Raw genomic sequence first — 22058 nt, 5'->3', positions numbered from 1 at the left:
CAAAAGTGCAAAGTGATGGGGGGGGGGGGAATTCAACTTTTTAATTAAATTTTCTGAGATTACATTTAATGACCTATATGTTTATGTGCATAAGATTTTCTTAATGAGCCAGTTATATTAGTGTGAACCTGCTTCAACACAAAAAAGAAAATCTTAATTTATCGGTACATGTCAAACTCGCGTCCTGTGGGCTGGCCCACGCGAGATATGGACGCAGGAAGACCAGCTCTTAGTTGCTGGAAGACCAAGCCAGTGCTTGGTACTCATGTCACTTTTTAATAACGCCTGTGCTCCCACAGGCGCTGTCTCTACATTAGTATGTTGGCTGTCCCCACTCCACACACCATTATTCTTCCACTATACTCTTGGTGGAAAGTTGTTTTCTTTGTCTTGGCGACACTTGGGCTACTTTCACACTAGCGTTCGATCGGATCCGTTCTGAACGGATCCGATCGTAATAATGCAGACGGAGGCTCCGTTCAGAACGGATCCGTCTGCATTATATTAGCTAAAAAAAGCTAAGTGTGAAAATAGCCTCGGACGGATCCGTCCAGACTTTCAATGTAAAGTCAATGGGGGACGGATCCGCCTGAAGATTGAGCCACAGGGTGACATCTTCAAACGGATCCATCCCCATTGACTTACATTGTAAGTCTGGACGGATCCGCACGGCCAGGCGGACACCCGAACGCTGCAAGGAGCGTTCAGCTGTCCGCCTGTCCGTGCGGAGGCGAGCGGAGGCTGAACGCCGCCAGACTGATGCAGTCTGAGCGGATCCGCTCCATTCAGACTGCATCAGGGCTGGACGGCTGCGTTCGGGTCCGCTCGTGAGCTCCTTCAAACGGAGCTCACGAGCGGACCAGCGAACGCTAGTGTGAAAGGAGCCTTAGACTGACATGCGTAGCACCGATAGGATAGCATAGCATTATATTGATTTATGATGTACTGTCTAACACTAACATGATGCTGTAGGTCAGGACGAGAGCCCTCACAGACGCACATTGCAAGTTCAATGCACTGAACTTGCTCGTGTGAAACCAGCCCATGCACTTGTGTATTTTGCAGTCAAAACAAAACCACATCCGCGTTGGATCCTTATTTTTTGCAGAACCATTGTAAGAATACCTGTCCTTGTGTGCAAAACAGACATGTTCTATTTTTCTGCAGAAGAGAATGCACACAAGTCATTTCAGTTTTTGTGGACCCATTAAAATGAATGGTTCGACAGACCTAAAAAAAAAAAAAAAAAAAAAAAAAAAAAAAAAAAAAAAAAACAGAACTCATTTGCCATAACCCCAGAATAAAGAAAAATTAAATAGGTTAGACTTTTTGCAACTCTGGGTTTGCGGATGTAGCAAAAGTGTGAGTCGTATTGTGGCCCCATTAACTTCTACAGGAGTACTGCGACACTGCAATACTTGGGCGTGCCCGTTATCACGCAACCAAGATCACCCTGTAGCTGAATATTAACACATTCTTACAACCCATTGTAGGCAACCATACTGCAGATATGGCGCACGGTAAAAAATAGTTTTACACCCCATCTATATCCATTCAGGGAAGATACACATACCACCACCTTTCAAAATATTTTATTTTCCAACAATCCAGGAGAAACCAGTAATAACTATTTACAGCTTATATCTAGTAACAACCTACAGTTACATGGATGGTAAAACCATCAGGAGGTGCCAATAAAATTTAGGCAACATGAGGGAGAGACTGGCAGTAGGCACATCTACGTACATTACTAGATTCTGACTTCACGGTTTTATTGTAGTCTGGATTCATAACCTTTTCCACTTTCCTCAATGCTCACTGCTTGCCATTGCCATTGATTGGTCTCTTCTTGTGGGCATCACTGGAGAGATATGCTTCAAGCTTGGGATGGCTACTAATGCGTTTGACATAGGCACAGAGGAGTGGGAAGCCTGAAAGGCAGTCTGGTGCCAGAACAAGATGGTTGTGCAGAAGATCCACCAGGTTGTAATCGGCAAAGGAAATCTACAAAGCAATAGGGAAATAATGCAGTTATACATCACAACTTTAGGAGTCAACGACTTACAGGGTTATTCTGACCCAATCATTTCAGGAGGGTACAGGCCCCCCACCTCCCTGCATTTCTTAATTGTTCAAGTCACCCTGAATTCCCTGTCAGCTTGCAGAAAGGTCTAAGAGGGGAACCAGCATGGAGAACATAATACAAGTACTGAGCAGATTTACTGTCAATTGGACTATTAAACAATGAATGGCCCTGATAAGTGGAGGAGGCATTTCTCCTCCTCACTTGTACTATGGATTTATACAAAGTTGTTTATAATACAATGGTACGTGTCAATGCGTTTCCATGGTAACAGACTACAAACAATCATCCTGCTGTCAGTTTTCCATGTGTCCCTTACTTGCTGCTAAACTACTGGGGCAACAAAGGTGGTTGTGAAGGCGTGCACAGCCTTTAGATCTTTATGAACATGAGTATTCCTATGTGGACTCATTTCTTGCAGGCTCTCTAACAGCAGCCTGCGTCAGTGACACAGAATTACTTTTTTAAAGTCTGTCAATAAAATAGTCATAGTAAAACTAGAGCAAATCAATACTCACATGAGCTCCTACCACAAACCCCTTCCCCTCATTATTAGAGGCAAGCAGACGTTCAAAGTGACCAAGGTCAGTGGGCAGAGCCTTAACGTAATCATCTTTTCCATTCTCCTAAACAAAAAAGGAAATCACATGAATCTTCTGAAGAGGAAGACATTTCTCTGTCAGACTTCTGGGTGTCACTCACATAGTTCTGATAGATCATCTTCAAATACTTCAGCCGAAGATCTTCCACTCCATCATTAACCATGTCTATGAGGCTTGCCTCATGAGGATTTTTCCCATACAGATCTACAACCCAATCAGTTCAGGATGAGTAAATATAGGCAGAGGGATCCACAAGCTCAATACATGAAAGAACAAAAGAATCTCCGACACCTGAGTTGCTCCTGATCCCCCAGTCGTGTGGATTAAAAAACATCTCCCTAGAGCAGTGATGGCGAACCTTTTAGAGACCGAGTGCCCAAACTGCAACCCAAAACCCACTTATTTATCGCAAAGTGCCAACACAGTAATTCACCGTGAATACTACAGTCCAGTATAGTGTATCTTCCATGTACTTTATCATTTAGCTATAATACCCTGCCTACATTCAGTGCGCTGCCTGCGCTGTTCATAGTGCGCCCTGCGCTGATGAATGGCAGGAAAAGTTTATGGCATATTGGTACACCACAGACTTATTCCAGGATGTGGGTGCCCACAGGGAGGGCTCTGAGTGCCACCTCTGGCACCTGTGCCATAGGTTCGCCACCACTGCCCTAGAGTCACCTGGAGGAGATTTAGCAGCAGCCGTGCAGGGATCAGGAGCAGTGCAGGTGGGCAAGTATAATCTATATGAGGGGCCCAGGCATGGGGGGGGGGCATATCTTAGACTTTGTATAACCCCTTTAAGTTGTAATACCATGATTCCTGGCAAGAAGGCGCAAAATGGCATTGGACTGATACAGCGTGAAGTCTCCATCTTTAAATACTGGAAGTTGGCCATACACCTACAAGGAGAAAAGACAAGGAACTAAGATAGTTTGTCAGCACTGAATGTTAACTACAGCAAAATTCCTGGCAACGTTGGGATCTGATTAATGCAGGTGACAAAAACAAACAGTGTAAAAGAGTCCCACATACACAGTGATGAAAGCGCTCCTTTCATGCATACAATCTTAGACGTGAAATACAATCAATAGGGATGAATGTAGGGGAAAAAAATAAAAATAGATACATGGGTACTGGATGGATCAAGTACTGGAAGTGGAGCATCTAGGGCAGGGGACAGGAACCTTCAGCACACCAGCTGTTGTGAAACTACAACTCCCAGCATGCTCCATTCACTTTATATGAGAGTTCTGAGAAGAGTAGAGGAAGCATGCGTGCTGGGAGTTGTAGTTTCACAACAGCTGGAGTCTTACTCCTGGTTTATAGTATAAGGACAGGAAGGAACACAGGAGAGGTGAGAATTGATGACCAAACCTAATAAGCAGGGTGTTCTAGTGGTGATAAATAAGGGCCTTAGACTGAGACCATAATACATTTATAAATTTACATAAATTACTCAAATATTAACCACGGTCTGGAATGTCCTTTCAGATACGGCAGCTGCTGAGTGGGTGGTCTGCTGTCAGTGACAGCAGGACCCCCCAGAGAGAAGGTAAGGACCATTCCTGTATGTCCCCGCCTTCTAGATCGCTGTATACTAATGCTCAACGAGTCCTGTGCAGGCCCGGTGGTGATGTGACAGCCAGGGGAGTGCAGGAGCTTATGGGTCTTCCACAGATCACGATCAGCCCTGCACTGAGGCCACGACGAACTTAGTCTATAGGGCAGGCAAATACCCAGTGGAACACCTTACCTCCCTTGTGATCAAGGCAAGGAACCCGTTTGTGGTGGCGAGAGGACAAAAACACAAAATGCGGTATGGTCCCCAGCTTTGCCCCTATGGAGAAACCCTAAGCTCCCAGAATTGGCTTCTCTCTGACTGAGTTCTGGCTGCAGAGGGGGGATTAATACCTCACCCAATTGTATGAGGGGGTTTTAAGACTCTCAGCTCTACAGGCTGAATACAATATACCACGCTCATCCCTCTTTAGGTTTTACCAACTGAGGCATGTATGCAAGTCTCAATTTGGGGTGGGCCCTTTGCAGCTAGAATATGGGGAGATAGAGAAAATTGCCAGGCGAGTAGAACATGGTAAAATGGTCTCTGCCTTCTGTGGGACACTAATCTCCCATCAACCTTCACCTTTCAAATAGAAAAAGGATATCACAAATTTAGAGCTACGGCAGGAGAGGGAATTGGCCTCTACACGGAGCTCGGTGATTTGTGTGCGGGATCAGCCGATTAAGGCTAAGTGGATACACTGTATATTTGACGCCTGTGCGTCTAGCTCGCATATACAAACACTCAGATATCTGTACCAGATGTGGCATTGGCAAGGGAACATTAATGCACATGATTTGGGAATGTCCAGTTATTGCAGACTTTTGGGAAGATGTGCACAGATCTCAATTCCAGACTGGGTCTCCCGGCAGTTATATCCCCAGAAGTTAGTCTACTGGGCCTTGTCAACGACATTCCTACCAAATGCACCAAAATCCTTTATAGGTTACTACTATTCTATGCTAGGAAGTCCAGCCTGCTAAATTGGAAGCCTCCAAAAGAGTCCCTCCTTATCCCACTGGACTCAACTCATCAATGCAACTTTACCCATGTACAAATTGACTTTTGAATCTAGGGGTACACCAGACAGGTTTGAAGAAATTTGGGGCCACTGGTTGAGTGCCAACTCTGTATGGGAATAACTCAGACAACTGGCGTCTGCAGGTTGCTGTCCGAGTGAATGTCTGACAGTCTTTGATAGCGACCAATTATATCTAGGACAACTAGGATTAAAAGTAAAGGTGAAATGTACTGTTTCAACATCTGAAGCTACATTAAGCCTTTTCCTGACTGTCAGTTAAGGTAGATTAATGTAATTGTCCTTTTTATCCTGTTTTAAATTTGTTTTGTTATTGTAAACTTGGGGGTGGGAAGAACTCCAGGTGGCAGCCCTACAAATCTACTCTATAGAAGTGGAGGCCCTCTACTCTATAGAAGGCTGGTCAATGGAAAGAGCAGCAATCTCACTTTCACACTGGCGAGTTTGGCACAGGTGCAATGCCTGAGGTGAAGGCATTATACCCGCACTGAATCCGGACCCATTCACTTCAATGGTGCTGTTCAGATGAGAAAAAAAAAAAAAAAAAAAAAAAAAAAAAAAAAATCGCAGCATGTTCTAAGTTCTGTGTATCACACAATGCAGGCCCCATAGAGATGAATGGATCTGCATGAAAAGCAGCAAGAAGACAATGCCAGCTGCACGATTAATTGAAGGAGAGGAGTAAAAAAAAAAAAAAAAAAAAAAAGTTAACCCCTCAATCCACATTTTTAGTAAGCATTCTGTATTAAGAATGCTATTTTCCCTTCTAACCACGTTATAAGGAAAAATAAAATGAATAGGACACCCAACCCAAACTTCAGTGAGGAAGTCTGGGTACCACATTCAGTTTCTCACGCACATGCAAAATGCATTGCGCGAAAAAAAAAAAAGATCGGAACGCCGTCAAAACTGCAGTTGCATGCCTACTCGCACGGTTTTCCCTGGAATGCATCCGTAGCAGAGGTCATCGCTAGGAGAAAAGCCAGCTTTAGGGAGAGCATCTTAGGGGAAATGCTATCTGTGCAAAAGGATCTGACATCAGGGCTGAAAGAACCAAGTTTAACCCCTTAAGGACACAGCCTTATTTCACCTTAAAGTATAAATGTCATTTTTTGCGGAGTATTGGATTGTGGTGATTAATATCTCCTTGGTGGCCCCATTTAAACTTTTCACTGTGTATTCAATTACCCCTTATTTCCAGTTTTGTTCCCTGTACTGCCTACTTTTACCTCTGCTTAAAATCAGGTTGCTAGGCATGGTCCGTCTATGTGTTTAAGGACGGAGGACGCAGAAGCACGCAGCCTGCAAGGTCACATTATTTGTGACAGCCAGGGACTGTAAGTAAATGATTAGAGCCAGGTCCTCCCCAGCAGCTGATAACAGTGCCTGGGCTGTGTGCACTTCTCCCTGTCCCTGCGCTTGGCAGACGCTCCCTCACTCAGCAGAGCTGGAGAAGTAGAGTTGAAGCAGCGCAGACCAGGGAAGGGAGATCTGCCATCTGCTCAGTGTATAAATGAAAGCAACATGTGGTAAGAGGACCCCCCCCCCCCCCCTTTGTGCTGCAGGAGATTAACCCTTTAGGGGGGGGGAGGGCTCTGGTTACTGACAGTTTTGGGGGGCTATTGTTACTGGCTAGTGAGGGCAGGCGGGATTAGCCTCAGGGTGAGGGCAGTGGCGGCCATCTTAACTGAATAGTGAAATTGCAGTTTTATGCAGACTGGTTGCCAAGGGCTGAATCTTATTAAATATGGGGTAAGTCAGTCTAATAGTAACTGATTCTGGAATATCATGTTATTAGTAACTACATATATGAAAATTGAAATTAGGGTCTAAATGTGACAGTTATCCTTTAAGGACCAGGCCATTTTCACCTTAAGGACCAGGCCATTTTCACCTTAAGGACCAGGCCATTTTTTGCAAATCTGACCAGTGTCACTTTAAGTGGTGATAACTTTAAAACACTGACTTATCCAGGCCATTCTGAGATTGTTTTTTGTCACATATTGTACTTCATGACACTGGTAAAATGAAGTAAAAAAAAAATCATTTTTATTTATAAAAATACCAAATTTACCAAAAATGTGTACACAGCAAATTTCCAAGTTCCAATTTCTCTACTTCTATAATACACAATAATACCTACAAAATGAATTAACTTTACATTCCCCATATGTCTACTTCATGTTTGGATCAATTTGGGAAAGATTATTTTGGGGGGATGTTACAAGGCTTAGAAGCAAATCTTGAAATTTCAGAAATTTTTTAAAAACACTTTAGGGACCAGTTCAGGTCTGAAGTCACTTTGCGATGCTTACATAATAGAAACCACCCAAAAAGGAACTGATCTAAGAAACTACACCCCTCAAGGAATTCAAAACTGATTTTACAAACGTCGTTAACCCTTTAGGTGTTGCACAAGAGTTTTTGGCAAATTGAGATGAAATTTGAGAATTTCAATTTTGGCAAATTTTCCATTTTAATAAATTTTTCCAGTTAAAGGGTTAACAGCCAAACAAAATGCTATATTTATTGCCCTGATGCTGTAGTTTGCAGAAACACCCCATATGTGGCCGTAAACTACTGTACAGGCACACAGGGTGTAGAGGGAAAGGTGCGCCGTATGGTTTTTTGGAAGGCAGATTTTGCTGGACTTGTTTTTACACCATGTCCCATTTGAAGCCCCCCTGATGCACCTCTAAAGTAGAAACTCCAGAAGAGTGACCCCACTTTAGAAACTACAGGATAGGGTGGCAGTTTTGTTGGTACTATTTTAGGGTACATACGATTTTTGGTTGCTCTATATTACACTTGTGAGGCAAGGTAACAAGAAATAGCTTTTTTGGCACTGTTTATTTTTGTCATTTATAACATTCATTTGACAGGTTAGATCATGTGGTATTTTTACAGACCAGGTTGTCACAAACGTGGCGATACCTAATATGTATACAATTTTTTTATTTCTGTAAGTTTTACACAAGGATTTCATTTTTGAAACAAGATAAAAATGTTTTAGGTGTCTCCATAGTCTAAGCCATAGTATTTTCAGTTTTTGGGCGATTATCTTGGGTAGGGTACGATTTTTGCGGGATGAGATGACGTTTGATTGGTACCATTTTGGTGTACATGCGACTTTTTTGATCACTTTTATTACTTTTTGGGAAGTAAGGTGGTCAAAATTTAAATTTACTCAGTTTTTGTTTTTTATTTTTATGGCGTTCACCGTGCGGGGAAAGTAACATGACCGTTTTATAGATTAGGTAGTTACGGACGTGGCGATACCAAATGTGTAGTGCATTTTTTATTTATTTATTGGTAAGTGTTTTTTTTATCTTAATTTTTTTTTACATTTTTGACCCAGACCCACTTGGTTCTTGAAGATCCAATGGGTCTGATGTACTGTATTATACAGTACACTATAGTGTATTGTACTGTATTTTACTTACACTTTGAACAGATCTATGCCTTTAGCACAGATCTGTTCAGCACCATCAACAGCAGGATGCCTGAGAAGACGTCCTGTTGCCATGGGAACCTTCCCCGTCTGCCACAACTGAGCAGACAGTGGAGGGGGGGCTCCCTCCATCTGTGACCCCATCCTGTCTGGGGGCTGCAAAGGCACAGCAGACCCCCCCCCCGATGGGGGAGGGAGCTCCCCGACAGTTAACCTTTTCCATACAGCGGTCTGTACGGACCGCGCTATGGAAAGGGTTAAATGGCTGACATCACAGATGTCAGCAGTGGGGTTGCGAGCCGCACCGGGTGACAGTCTGATGGGGTGTCACCCGCCGGCCGCCGGAGTTCTCCTTGACTAACTTTAGGCAGGGCCAGCGCTTCCATAGAGGCGGGGGGGGGGGGAACTCTCTCCCTCCCCCCTGTGCTGCTGCCTCCGCCAATGAGAAGAGGGATGGGAGGAGGGGAGGGGCTGTGGCCACTGCGCCACCAATGAAGAAAACTGACCTGTAATACAAATACAGGAGGCGGGTGCCGGAATCAAATAGCCGGCACCCGACCTCTATGACAGGGAGCGGCACCTGAGGGGTTAACTGCCACTGATCGCAGCCCCCCCCCCCCCCATCATAGAGGTCAGGTGCCGGCTATTTCATTCCGGCACCCGCCTCCTGTATTTGTATTAACATTGAGTGCGCCCCCCCTCCCCCAGTATAATAATCATTGGTGGCGCAGTGGGAAGTGCCAATGAGGGTTAAAAAAATAAATAAAAATGAACTCACCTCCAATTGATCGCGCAGCTGCCGGTCTCCTGTTCTATCTTCAGGACCTGTGGTGACATCACTGAGCTAATCACATGGTCCATTACCATGGTGATGGATCATATGATGTACCATGTGATGACCACAGTGATGTCACCACAGGTCCTTTGACAGGTCCTGAAGATAGAACAGGAGACCGGCAGCTGCGCGATCAATTGGAGGAGGCGAGTTAATTTTTATTAATTTTTTTAACCCTCATTGGCACTTCCCACTGCGCCACCAATGTTTATTATACTGGGGGAGGGGGGGGCGCACTCAATGTTTATTATATTGACCTACTAAGCATTCTGTATTCAGAATGCTATTATTTTCCCTTATAACCATGTTATAAGGGAAAATAACAGTGAATAGACTTTCATCTTAGCAACCAAGCGTGAAAATCGCACCGCATCCACACTTGCTTGCGGATACAATGCGATTTTCACGCAGCCCCATTAACTTCTATGGGGCCTGCGTTGCATGAAAACGCACAACATAAAGCATGTTGCGATTTTCACGCAGCGCACAAGTGATGTGTGAAAATCACCGCTCATCTGCACAGCCCCATAGAAGTGAATGGGTCCGGATTCAGTGCGGGTGCAATGCGTTCACCTCACGCATTGCACCCGCGCAGAAATCTCACCCATGTGAAAGGGGCCTAAGGGTGAATAGGACAAGGGTTCCAGCCCCTAAGGGGGCTAATAGTAAGTGAAAATAAAACAAACACTAAGGCCTAGTTCACACGAACGTATGGCTTTTATAGTTTTTTGCGGTCCGTTTTTCACGGATCCGTTGTTCCGTTTTTGAGTTCCGTTGTGTTTCCGTTTCCGTTCCGTTTTTCCGTTCCGTTTTTCCGTATGCCATGTACAGTTTACAGTAATTACATAGGAAAAATTGGGCTGGCCATAACATTTTCAATAGATGGTTCAGAAAAAACGGAACGGAAACGGAAGACATACGGATGCATTTCCGTATGTGTTCCGTTTTTTTTGCGGATCCATTGACTTGAATGGAGCCACGACCCGTGATTTACGGCCAAATATAGGACAAGCTCTATCTTTCAACGGAACGGAAAAACGGAAAAACGGAAACGGAAGGCATACGGAACACATTCCGTTTTTTTTGCGGAACCATTGAAATGAATGGTTCCGTATACGGACCGTATACGGAACACAAAAAAACGGCCCGTACACCCGCAAAAAAAACGTTCGTGTGAACTAGGCCTAAGGCTACTTTCACACTTGCGGTAGTGTGATGCGGCGGGCAGTTCCGTTGTCAGAACTGCCCGCCGGATCCGCCGATCTTGATGTGACTGAGATGCATCCGGATGCGGATCCGTCTCACAAATGCATTGCAAGAATGAATCCATCTCTCCGCTTGTCATGCAGACAGACGGATCCGTCTTGTATATTTTTACCGGCATGTGCAGACCGGATCCTGCATTCCGGTATTTTGAATGCTGGATCTGGAACTAATACGTTCCTATGGGGAAAAATGCTGAATCCGGCATTCAGGCAAGTCTTCATTTTTTTTTCGCCGGAGATTTTCGCCGGAGATAAAACCGTAGCATGCTGCGGTTTTATCTTTTGCCTGATCAGTCAAAATGACTGAACTGAAGACGTCCTGATGCATCCTGGACGGATTACTCATTCAGAATGCATGGGGATAATCCCGATCAGTTCTTTTCCGGTATAGAGCCCCTGTGACGGAACTCTATGCCGAAAAAGAAAAACGCTAGTGTGAAAGTACTCTAAAATATTAAGTTTAAATCCCCCCTTTCCCAATTTTACATATAAAAAATATATACAATAAACATTACATAGCGCTGCGTCCGAAAAGTCCAAACTATTAAAAAATATCTCCTATGCGGTGAGCATTCGCCATTTTTTAGTCACCTTGTCACCCCAAAAAATAGGATAGGACTGTTCTATTATGGGCCGAACGTTTCATAAAATGCTAAATGCACGTGGCTTTTTTGCTTGGTATTGAGTATCGCAATACTTTTTTTATGGTGATGAAAGCGAATCAAAATTTTGGTTTTCGGACAACCCTACGCCGATCTGATCGGCGTAGCGTTGTCACGATACCAAAATTTTCATTCGGTTTTGATTTGGCGACTAAAAATGTAATTTGGCTCCTAAATTTTTCAGTTCAGGAGCCAATGGCTACTAGGTATTTTTTTTAGTCTGGAGCCCTGATATCAGAGGCCGGCGCGATGACGTCATCGCGCCGCCTGAGCCCTACACAGCGCGGGACACAGGCCAGAAGAGGCCTGCATCGCATCGCTGCCAAGGAGGTAAGTGTTTTTTTCCTTTTTTCTGTACAATACTGATGGCTACTGGCACATGATAGGGGGGGGCCCGCCTATGGCTACTGGCACATGATGGGGGGGCCCGCCTATGGCTACTGGCACATGATGGGGGGGGCCCGCCTATGGCTACTGGCACATGATGGGGGGGCCCGCCTATGGCTACTGGCACATGATGGAGGGGGCCCTATGGCTACTGGCACATGATAGAGGGGGCCCTATGGCTACTGGCACATGATAGAGGGGGCCCTATGGCTACTGGCACATGATAGAGGGGGCCCTATGGCTACTGGCACATGATAGAGGGGGCCCTATGGCTACTGGCACATGATAGAGGGGGCCCTATGGCTACTGGCACATGATAGAGGGGGCCCTATGGCTACTGGCACATGATAGAGGGGGCCCTATGGCTACTGGCACATGATAGAGGGGGCCCTATGGCTACTGGCACATGATAGAGGGGGCCCTATGGCTACTGGCACATGATAGAGGGGGCCCTATGGCTACTGGCACATGATAGAGGGGGCCCTATGGCTACTGGCACATTTTGATGGGGGGCTTAGGCTACTGGCACATGATTAAGGGGCATCTATGAGGGCACATTTCACTGGCACATTATTGGTGGCACTATAGGGGCATCTACTGAGGCCACAAAGAACGGTTATTTTATATGGGGGCTCTGTATAGGGGCATTTTATACTGGGACACATTGTGTTGGGTACTATGGGGAAGGGGGGGAGAGGACTACTACGGGGCACTGAGAAGGGGTATTTTATGCTTACAAATTATGGGGGACACTGAGGGCATCTACTGGCGCACTATATATCGGGCATTTTATACTGGTTCATTATGGGGGCACTAGTGGGGAGAGGAGCACTATGGGGGCATTTACTGGGGTCACTATATAGGGGTATTTTATACTGGCACATTATGGAGGCACTATGGGGACATTAGCTCAACTGGGGACATTACAGGGGGGTATTTTTTGCACTGACACATAAGGAGAATTATTTCTACTGGGGGGGCATTATGGTGGGCTTTATTACTCGCCCACCATCATGCCCCCCCAGTAATAAAGCCCACCATAATGCCCCCCCAGTAGAAATAATTCTCCTTAAAATGTGTCAGTGCAAAAAATACCCCCCTGTAATGTCCCCAGTTGAGCTAATGTCCCCATAGTGCCTCCATAATGTGCCAGTATAAAATACCCCTATATAGTGACCCCAGTAAATGCCCCCATAGTGCTCCTCTCCCTACTAGTGCCCCCATAATGAACCAGTATAAAATGCCCGATATATAGTGCGCCAGTAGATGCCCTCAGTGTCCCCCATAATTTGTAAGCATAAAATAACCCTTCTCAGTGCCCCGTAGTAGTCCTCTCCCCCCTGCCCCATAGTACCCAACACAATGTGTCCCAGTATAAAATGCCCCTATACAGAGCCCCCATATAAAATAACCGTTCTTTGTGGCCTCAGTAGATGCCCCTATAGTGCTACCAATAATGTGCCAGTGAAATGTGCCCTCATAGATGCCCCTTAATCATGTGCCAGTAGCCTAAGCCCCCCATCAAAATGTGCCAGTAGCCATAGGCGGGCCCCCCTCTATCATGTGCCAGTAGCCATAGGCGGGCCCCCCTCTATCATGTGCCAGTAGCCATAGGCGGGCCCCCCTCTATCATGTGCCAGTAGCCATAGGCGGGCCCCCCTCTATCATGTGCCAGTAGCCATAGGCGGGCCCCCCTCTATCATGTGCCAGTAGCCATAGGCGGGCCCCCCTCTATCATGTGCCAGTAGCCATAGGCGGGCCCCCCTCTATCATGTGCCAGTAGCCATAGGCGGGCCCCCCTCTATCATGTGCCAGTAGCCATAGGCGGGCCCCCCTCTATCATGTGCCAGTAGCCATAGGCGGGCCCCCCTCTATCATGTGCCAGTAGCCATAGGCGGGCCCCCCTCTATCATGTGCCAGTAGCCATAGGCGGAACCCCCAGCCGTGCGGTGCTAGGAGATGGTAGGGTTACCCCTTGGCCGGGACCACAGAGTTAGGGAGCAGGTCACCTCCTATTGCGTCCCTAACGCTGACCCTGTCTCCTCTCTGTATGAGCCGACCTTGGTGGTAGGAGGACTCATACGCCGGAACCTTAAAGTCCCTACGAGCCCTCAAGTCGGCCCTGTACTAGGGGACAGAGTGAGACGACCTGCTCCTCCTAGGCACGGAGGAGCAGGAGTCTCAACGGCCAAGCAACACAGGGGAATACAATAACAGACTTATGGCAGTGACAGGCAAATGGGACCAACACATAACTCACCTGCCACAGACAACAAACCCTGGATCCCATGTGCAGGTGCTGCAGTTCAGACACCAACAAACACAGCACACACCAGACATCCCACAGGAACCCAGGACCACAAGCTGCACTAACAAAACCCCACACACACCTAAATAACACCGTGAAACATAGAAATTCCCAACAGAGGTTTTATGACCAGAAGGATGGTCCCCACTGGTAGATGGTGGAAACAGGAGGCTGCTCCAGCCAGCATGGCTGAGAGCAACCTACTGAACCAAGCCAGGAACTGAGGCTTAATAGGCCAAGTGGCCCCACCCACCGGTCAGACACACCCAGTGACTCACAGACACTGGGAAGGGAATTAACCCTTCCAGCACCACAGAAGGGAAAACACACATAAAGGGGAAGTGCACACAATACATAACACACACCAACCCACTCACCTGTTACCGCCAGCAAGGCATGCGTGGCCACCATGTACTGGGGAACAGCCCGCAGGCCGAGACCCTGCCACCACATGCATACAACCAGACGTTGCCGCGGACAACCACAGGTGAAGGGAGGTGTCTACGTGCATACAACACAACCTCGTGCACCACAAAACGACAAAGGGAGTGCACATAAAACACGTTGCCAAGGGCAACCGCACGCATGCCTATTGTCCGCGGCAACCGCACCTGAGGCAAACAACTAAGTGCTCCCAGCTGCGGTTGACAACGGCAAACCGCGGGCAACAGCATGCGGCTCCCAAGGAGTCACGACCATGGCCAAGGGTCGTGACACGCCCATGGTATGACCCCCTAGTAGAAGCACCAGCCTCTCCCTGCTCTGCTATCCCTCTGCCCCTTCTCCAAATCCTTATTATGAAATCTTTCTCATTAGGATAAAACACATCAGCTCCGCCGAACCCCCGGCCAAAGTGTGGAAGTGGCGTCCGAGATCCCCAAGGGCCAAGCCAAGTAATTGTAAGTTTTCATATGAAATATGTTTGTTATACACATATAGCCTACACTGTCAGGCGTCACCTGGGGGGGGGGGGTGACACCAGCCCTAGCAATGCCACTGGATGTCAGCTGTTTATACCAGAGTGTCAGCAATGTGCTGACACTCTGGTATACCCACTGGACACCAATGAATATTAAAGAGGAGGCAGGCGGGGGATTGCGATCCCGCCTGCAAACCACCCCCCACCCATAAAATCATTCAGGGGTGCGGGGGGGCAATAATATAAAAATTGGACCACAGGGATCATAAACTGCAGAAAGCACTGCAAACCGCAGGTCTGAATTGACCTGCGGTTTGCTGTGAACACCGATACGGGACCCCCCCCCCCCCCATAATTTTCTACAACACTAGTTCTTTCCTCAGCAGTCTGAGGTGTCAGTACTCAGGATACTTGCAGGTTCATAGGGTTCAGCATGACACCTCGTGCAAGGCTGTGTTAGACTCCCCATACAACAATCCATGCTCTGCTCAGCATTAACCCCTGCTGCACACAGTCACTTCACCTCCAAGGAGGTCACCCCCTGGTCCATCACTGGTTCTGTACACCCTTCCAGCATAGTCATCACACATCAAGTTTGCAGACTTGACACTCATGCCACCTGTAGTTACAGTAGACTCCTGGTTGCCACTAGGTGTTATGGTGACATCCTTGTCAACCATGAACTCTAGGAGCACACATGAGCAGTCTCCTCATCTGACTCAAAGGCATTCTGTCACCACTAGTGAGCGTATACAACTGCTCATATGGCGCTGTAGGTCTCCTTGAGGGAATTCTACCCATAACTGTATAGGCAATTTAAATGTATTTGTGCCCCTCAAAAAACGATTTCATAAATATGGTAATGAGCTTGTAAAAGAGTCCAAGGGGCAGAACTTATTGTTCTTGGAGCCCGGCCGCACCCATTCTTAGAGAGCCCTGCCCCTTCCCTCATCTGCTATTCTTCTTGGTGTGGACATCACCCTGCCGCAGCTGTAAAGAAAAAAAGAAAACTCTTGCGCATCATCTAGTGCATTTGCCTATGCACCCTGAATAACTCAATAAGTGATCTGTGCAGTTTTTGCAGTTATGTATATGGAGCGATCTGCACTGAATTTTTGTGGGAGGAGGAAAAAAAAAAAAAAAAAAAACACAAAAGCTAAATCAGTCATTGTGACTTTATCCCATCAGTCAGTTTGCTATACGGGATAAATATTTTAATAGTACAGGTGGTTTCACACACAGCTATACCCATGATGGGGGGGTGATTTAGTTTTTTTACACAAACTCTTAGGCCCCTTTCACACGGGCGAGTTTTCCGTGCGGGTGCGATGCGTGCGGTGAACGCATTGCACCCGCACTGAATCCTGACCCATTCATTTCTATGGGACTGTGCACACGAGCGGTGATTTTCACGCATCACTTGTGCGTTGCGTGAAAATCGCAGCATGCTCCTCTTTGTGTGTTTTTCACGTAACGCAGGCCCTATAGAAATGAATGGGGTTGCGTGAAAATCGCATGCATCTGCAAGCAAGTGCGGATGCGGTGCGATTTTCACGCATGGGTTCTAGGTGACAGTCTATTCACTGTATTATTTTCCCTTATAACATGGTTATAAGGGAAAATAATAGCATTCTGAATACAGAATGCAGAGTATAATAGTGCTGGAAGGGTTAAAAATAATAAAAAGTTAACTCACCTTCTCCTCTTGTTCGCGTAGAGGCCGGTCTGTTCTTTAGCTGTGGCTGAAGGACCTTTGATGACGTCAGATCACATGCTCCATCACCATGGTGATGGACCATGTGATTGGAGCATGTGATCTGACATCACCTCAGGTCATTCAGTCCACAGCTAAAGAACAGACCGGCATCTACACTAACAAGAGGAGAAGGTGAGTTAACTTTTTTATTATTTTTAACCCTTCCAGCACTATTATACTAAGCATTCTGTATTCAGAATGCTATTTTCCCTTATAACCATGTTATAAGGGAAAATAATACAATCTTCAGATCAATCCCGAACTTCTGTGAAGAAGTTCGGGTACCAAACATGCGCGATTTTTCACACGCGAGTGCAACGCATGACAATGTTTTGCACTTGTGCGGGAAAAATCACGCATTTTCCCGCAACGCGCCCGGCTCTTATCCGGGCAAAAAAACTCACGCCCGTGTGAAAGAGGCCTTATGGTTCCCATAGGGAACTATAACAAGCAATCATTAGATTGCTTCTTTCAAAGACTCCAATGCATTATACGGTGTTCCTATGGACCCCTGCCACATGCACCTCTGCCCATCCTGCTCTCTAGACCTCTAACCAGGGCTACATGACATTTGCCCATAAGGGGTTTCACCTTACCGCAGCCTTCTTCAGATCCCCCTTCTGCCAGTCAGCAGACGTTACAACTTCCTCCTTCCATTGAGCTCCCTGGTCAGCCATGAGCATCCGCATAGCTTCACAACGACCTGACAAGGAAATCAAATGGAGAAATAACTCACCCCAAACCCCTGCAGACCACAATGCAGTCGTCCCCCCACCCCCAAATGTTACAAAAATGTAACCTCTTCCTTACAGCAGCAGGATATTCTGACTAGGGCTAAGCTGCAGTACCAGCCACACGTGTTTGGATGTCTGTGTGATGAATTCTGCCCCTTGGGGCCCTTTCACCCAAGCAGATGCCGTGTGGGTAATCCGCTGCGTGAAAGACAGCCAAGCCCTGCGCCGGACAGGAGAGACACGGAGCAGTAACATGATTGATAATGCTCCGTCCCCCTCTGATCTCTTTACTACAGAATCATGGTGACAACTTTATCTTACTGCGATTCTGTAGTAAAGAGATCAGAGGGGCACAGAGCATTATCAATCAGGTTACTGCTCCGTGTCTCTGCTGTCCGGAGCGGGGCTTGGCGGTCTGTCACAGCAGATCGCCCGCACAGCATCCGCTCGTGTGAAACAGCCCTTGTAGGTGCAGCTGATCGGAATAAACCATCAATGTAAAAATGCTTTGGTTCTAAGAAAGAAAATCTCTACTTACCTCGGACATCAAAATAAATGATGGTGTATTCAGGCACTAAAGAGAAAAGACAGACGGTATTAATTGGTGGTAATGCTACATGACTTCTGTATATGCCGGTTGTCACAAGCTATCCCTAAGGGATCATGCACACAGCCGTTACAGTTATTGTGGTTCACAAGACACGGATACCGGCCGTGTGTTCTGCATTTTGCAAAACACAATGCCCAGCCCATAATAGAATTGGTCTGTTTTATGGATAAGGATAGAACATGTTCTTTTTTTAGGATGCCACATGGTGTGCTGTCTGCATCTTCTGTGGCCCCATTGAAGTGAATGGGTCATAAAAAAAATAAAAATAAAGTGACCAGATGTGGACGAAAACGGTTGTGTAGGAGTTCTGCTCATTTTGGGGGGCTCTAACGTGAGCTGTGGAGTCGGAGGCCAAAGTTCTGATATTTCCTAAATTCCTGTAATATGTAATGTATTATGCAGTTATTAACTGAAAAGCACAATCACACTTAATTGTAAGAAACCTATGAACTTGTCCTCGGAGAATGGTAGAAAAGCGCTATACGCATGTCCTGGAAATGCTGAGAACCGTGCAAGTCTAAATGGGAATAAAAGAAACATGCAAAAAGCAGAGCCGCTATAGTCAGTGGTTGTCTGGGAATAAATACCTTACCACAGGTCCCACCATTCACCCTCCACTATGGAAAGATTCCTACTTACCTACTCCCCGCCGCTCCGGTCCTGCGTGTCCATCTTCCGGTCCACGGCTTGTATACTTCCTCTCCAGCACGGGCATGATCATCTGCTCCACTGCAGCCAATGACTGGTTTTTGTAGTGATGTGTTACAGTGCATTATGCCGCCAGAAGGATCCCGACAGGCAAGCTATTAGGCTGTGCCTCTGGCAGGACCTATTAGGGCTTACACAGCGCAGAACTGGTGGCCCAGCTACTTGCAGACATCAGCCTTCACTTTTGTACGTGGCAGTGCCGGTGGCTGACTGAGGGAGTCCCCTTGCTCTGAAACTACTTAGACGCTGTGGTCGCTATTGACTGTGGCATCTAAAGGATTAAACAGCCAGGATCAGCACTTCCACCATTTGGGTGGGACTCCGCTCTCCACTGTCCAAGAGACCCATGCAGCACTTACATCTTAATGACCGCTGTAAAAAGGCGCATCGGCGGTAAGGCAGTTTCCTAGTGTTTTTTGCAGCCTTGGCAGTTCTGAAATTGCAGCTTTCACTGGGTTTAACGTTTTCCCATAATAAAACATATGACTTTCATAAGCAAGTCTGGCAGCTGTCTAAAGTTAACCACTTCACTGCCAAAGAGCTGATACTGCAGGGAGCAGGTGTGTAGGAGAAGCAGGCCAAGATGCAGAACAGCCATTGTGATTTGCCAGAAGCTCTGTTACCCCCTCTGCACAGACCATGAGCAAAAGTGTGATCGCCATCTAGTGGCCACTGACATGTAGCTTTCTTGTCGGAGGCACTGTACAGGAGCAAGGACAGGCAAGTACTGGGGGACTTTAGGAGGCCAACTGGAAACCATATGACTTCTATTGAACGCAATTTAACCCCTTAAAGGGGTTGCCTAAAATGCTTAAAAATCCTTGAACAACCCCTACAAGGTCTTCTCTGGTACTGCATGTCACCGAGTACCAGGATGTGCATGGATCCAGTCACTGTCTTCAGCTGGAGACCACCAAGGACAATGATTGGCCACACGATCAGGTACAGCAGCAAAGTGCCCTGAAGTAACAGGCGAGCCATTATATGGTTTTTAGGTCATGCCTGCTGATGTTAGGAGCGTACATCCCAGCACCACACAGCAGGAGACCAGAAGACCCTGTTACATCACAGTATTAGGCCCCATGCACACAGCCGTATCCAGAGGCATTCTGCCTTCTCCCCTACGTCCCACCATATGCCTATTCTTTTCCGCAAAACTATCAATTGGACGTTCTATTTTTTTGCAGGCCATGGAATGGACATGGTTGTGGACAGTGCGCTGTCCCCATTGAAATAAATAGTTCTGCATCTGATTGTCCAAAAAACATGGACCAAAACATGCCTGCTGCCCAGAGACTGTCGTCCAACTTTCCAGTGCCAACTACTGCCATAGGAGGGCACAGAGCTGCGTGCTCCTCAAAGCATTCCTAAGGCCTCATGCACACGACCATTGTTTATCCGCATCTGAGCAGCAGTTTTTGCGGCTTCGATGCGGAACAATTCACTTCAATGGGGAAGCAAAAGATGCTTACAGAACTCCACGTGCTGTCTGCATCCGCTGCTCCGTAACGTGGTCCGCAAATATAAAAACTAAAAAAATTGTATATAACCTGTCCTATTCTTATCAGTTTTGCAGACAAGAATAGGCAGTTATAATGGCTGTCCATTACACAAATTGCAGAACGTACACACAGAAGCCATCTGTGGTTTTGCAGACCACAAAACGGTCATGTGCATGTAACCTAAGGAAGCACCACATAAAACTGCAAATAAAGCCGTCCTATAGCCCAGCCATTGGCCTAGCAGAGCTGAGTGAGCGCAGGGGCTCATACTACACAGCCATATGGTGGATAGATTCTCCTCCTATGGTTCCCATTGTGAATGGCAGGGCACAGGAGCACTGACAGGTCTGTAGGCACAGCACCCTCTGGACTGCCCCACCATGACACATGCCTGGAGCACAGCGCCCCCTCTAGGTTACATCTGTAATGGAGGGCTGGGATCACAGCACAAGCGGCTGCTATAGGCGTCACACCCACTTAAAGGGGAACTCCTGCAGTGGTAAAACTAACTCCAGGAGCTGATGCCGGTGACCACTGTGTACACAGCCCATCCTGTACAGCAATGCAAAGTCACCCATGGAAACGGGACGCAGAAAACTACAGCCCTTCTTAGTTTCTAGTCCATAAAGTGAGTCTGCAGCAGACATCTTCCAGTACAGATTACACTTCCCTCGGATAAGCCGTAAACACCCAGACTCCGCGATAAGAGCAATGCAAGCGCTGAGGCGTCTTACTGTTGTCTTGCGGTGAGATGCACAGGTACAGGAGTCACAGCCGGGGGAACTGCAGCCAGGTGAGCGGAGGCTTTATAGGCGGCGGAGGGGGAGGAGCTGAGGGCGGAGGGAGACTGCGCCTGCGCGGCGGCTCCTGTCAGTCACGGCGGCTCCTGTCACTGAGGAGGGGAACCAGGCTGTGCTGCCCACCTAGTATGAGCAAGCCAGGGCGGGTAGTGGTCCGTGACCGCCAGGAGCCGCCATCAATCATGCAACAACGTCTTGCTTACATGAGACAGTTTTGTCGCGTTTTTTTTTTTTTTTTTTTTTTAATACAAAATCACTGCGTTTTTTTTCTGCTGTGTAAACTATTCTAAAGATTGTGACAAAAACTCTTTAAATACGGCTCATGTGAACACACTACATATCTATGGGCCATTAAAGGGGTATTCTGGTTGCTAGAAGTTATCCCACAGCCTGGGGCATATACTATCAGATCGGTGGGGGTCCTACTGCTATAGACCCCGTATCTCCTGCAGCCCCCCTGAAATTAACAAAGTGGCCGGTCACACATGCTGGTGGCCGCTCCATTCACTTCTATAGTAGTTCCGGAGATAGCGGTACAGCGCTCCACTGTCTCCGGAATTCCCATAGAGATGAATGGATAATGTCTAACAACTGGAATACCCCATTTAACCCTTTTGAGGACCAAACCATCTTTGACAGAGAATTCTTTTTGTTTTGTTTTTCCAACATTCTTACCTTTTTTTTTTTCCCCGTCAGCATAGACGTATTAGGGCTTTTTTACATGAGCGAGTTTTCCGTCCGGATGTAATGTGTGCATACCTCTCACAGCAGTTATGCCCAAATGTGCCCCCTCACAGCAGTTATGCCCAGATGTGCACCCTCACAGCAGTTAT

The 22058-nt window shown here is 46.8% G+C and overlaps 1 protein-coding gene across 1 annotated transcript; it reads right to left on the bottom strand.

Annotated features, from left to right (window-relative positions):
- Positions 1 to 1576: 1576 nt before the first annotated feature.
- Positions 1577 to 21265, bottom strand: LOC122941870 (glutathione S-transferase P 1-like). The gene is made up of 7 exons (XM_044299359.1): positions 21160 to 21265; positions 18144 to 18179; positions 17468 to 17574; positions 3500 to 3587; positions 2786 to 2889; positions 2602 to 2709; positions 1577 to 2004 (listed from the first exon to the last, which is right to left on the bottom strand). Coding segments are annotated over exons 1-7 (633 nt in total). The 5' UTR covers positions 21161 to 21265; the 3' UTR covers positions 1577 to 1815.
- Between the last annotated feature and the right edge of the window lie 793 nt (positions 21266 to 22058).

This window comes from Bufo gargarizans, chromosome 6, assembly GCF_014858855.1.
Source record: "Bufo gargarizans isolate SCDJY-AF-19 chromosome 6, ASM1485885v1, whole genome shotgun sequence".
Lineage (NCBI taxonomy): Eukaryota > Metazoa > Chordata > Amphibia > Anura > Bufonidae > Bufo > Bufo gargarizans.
This window is presented reverse-complemented; position numbering and strand designations above follow the sequence as displayed.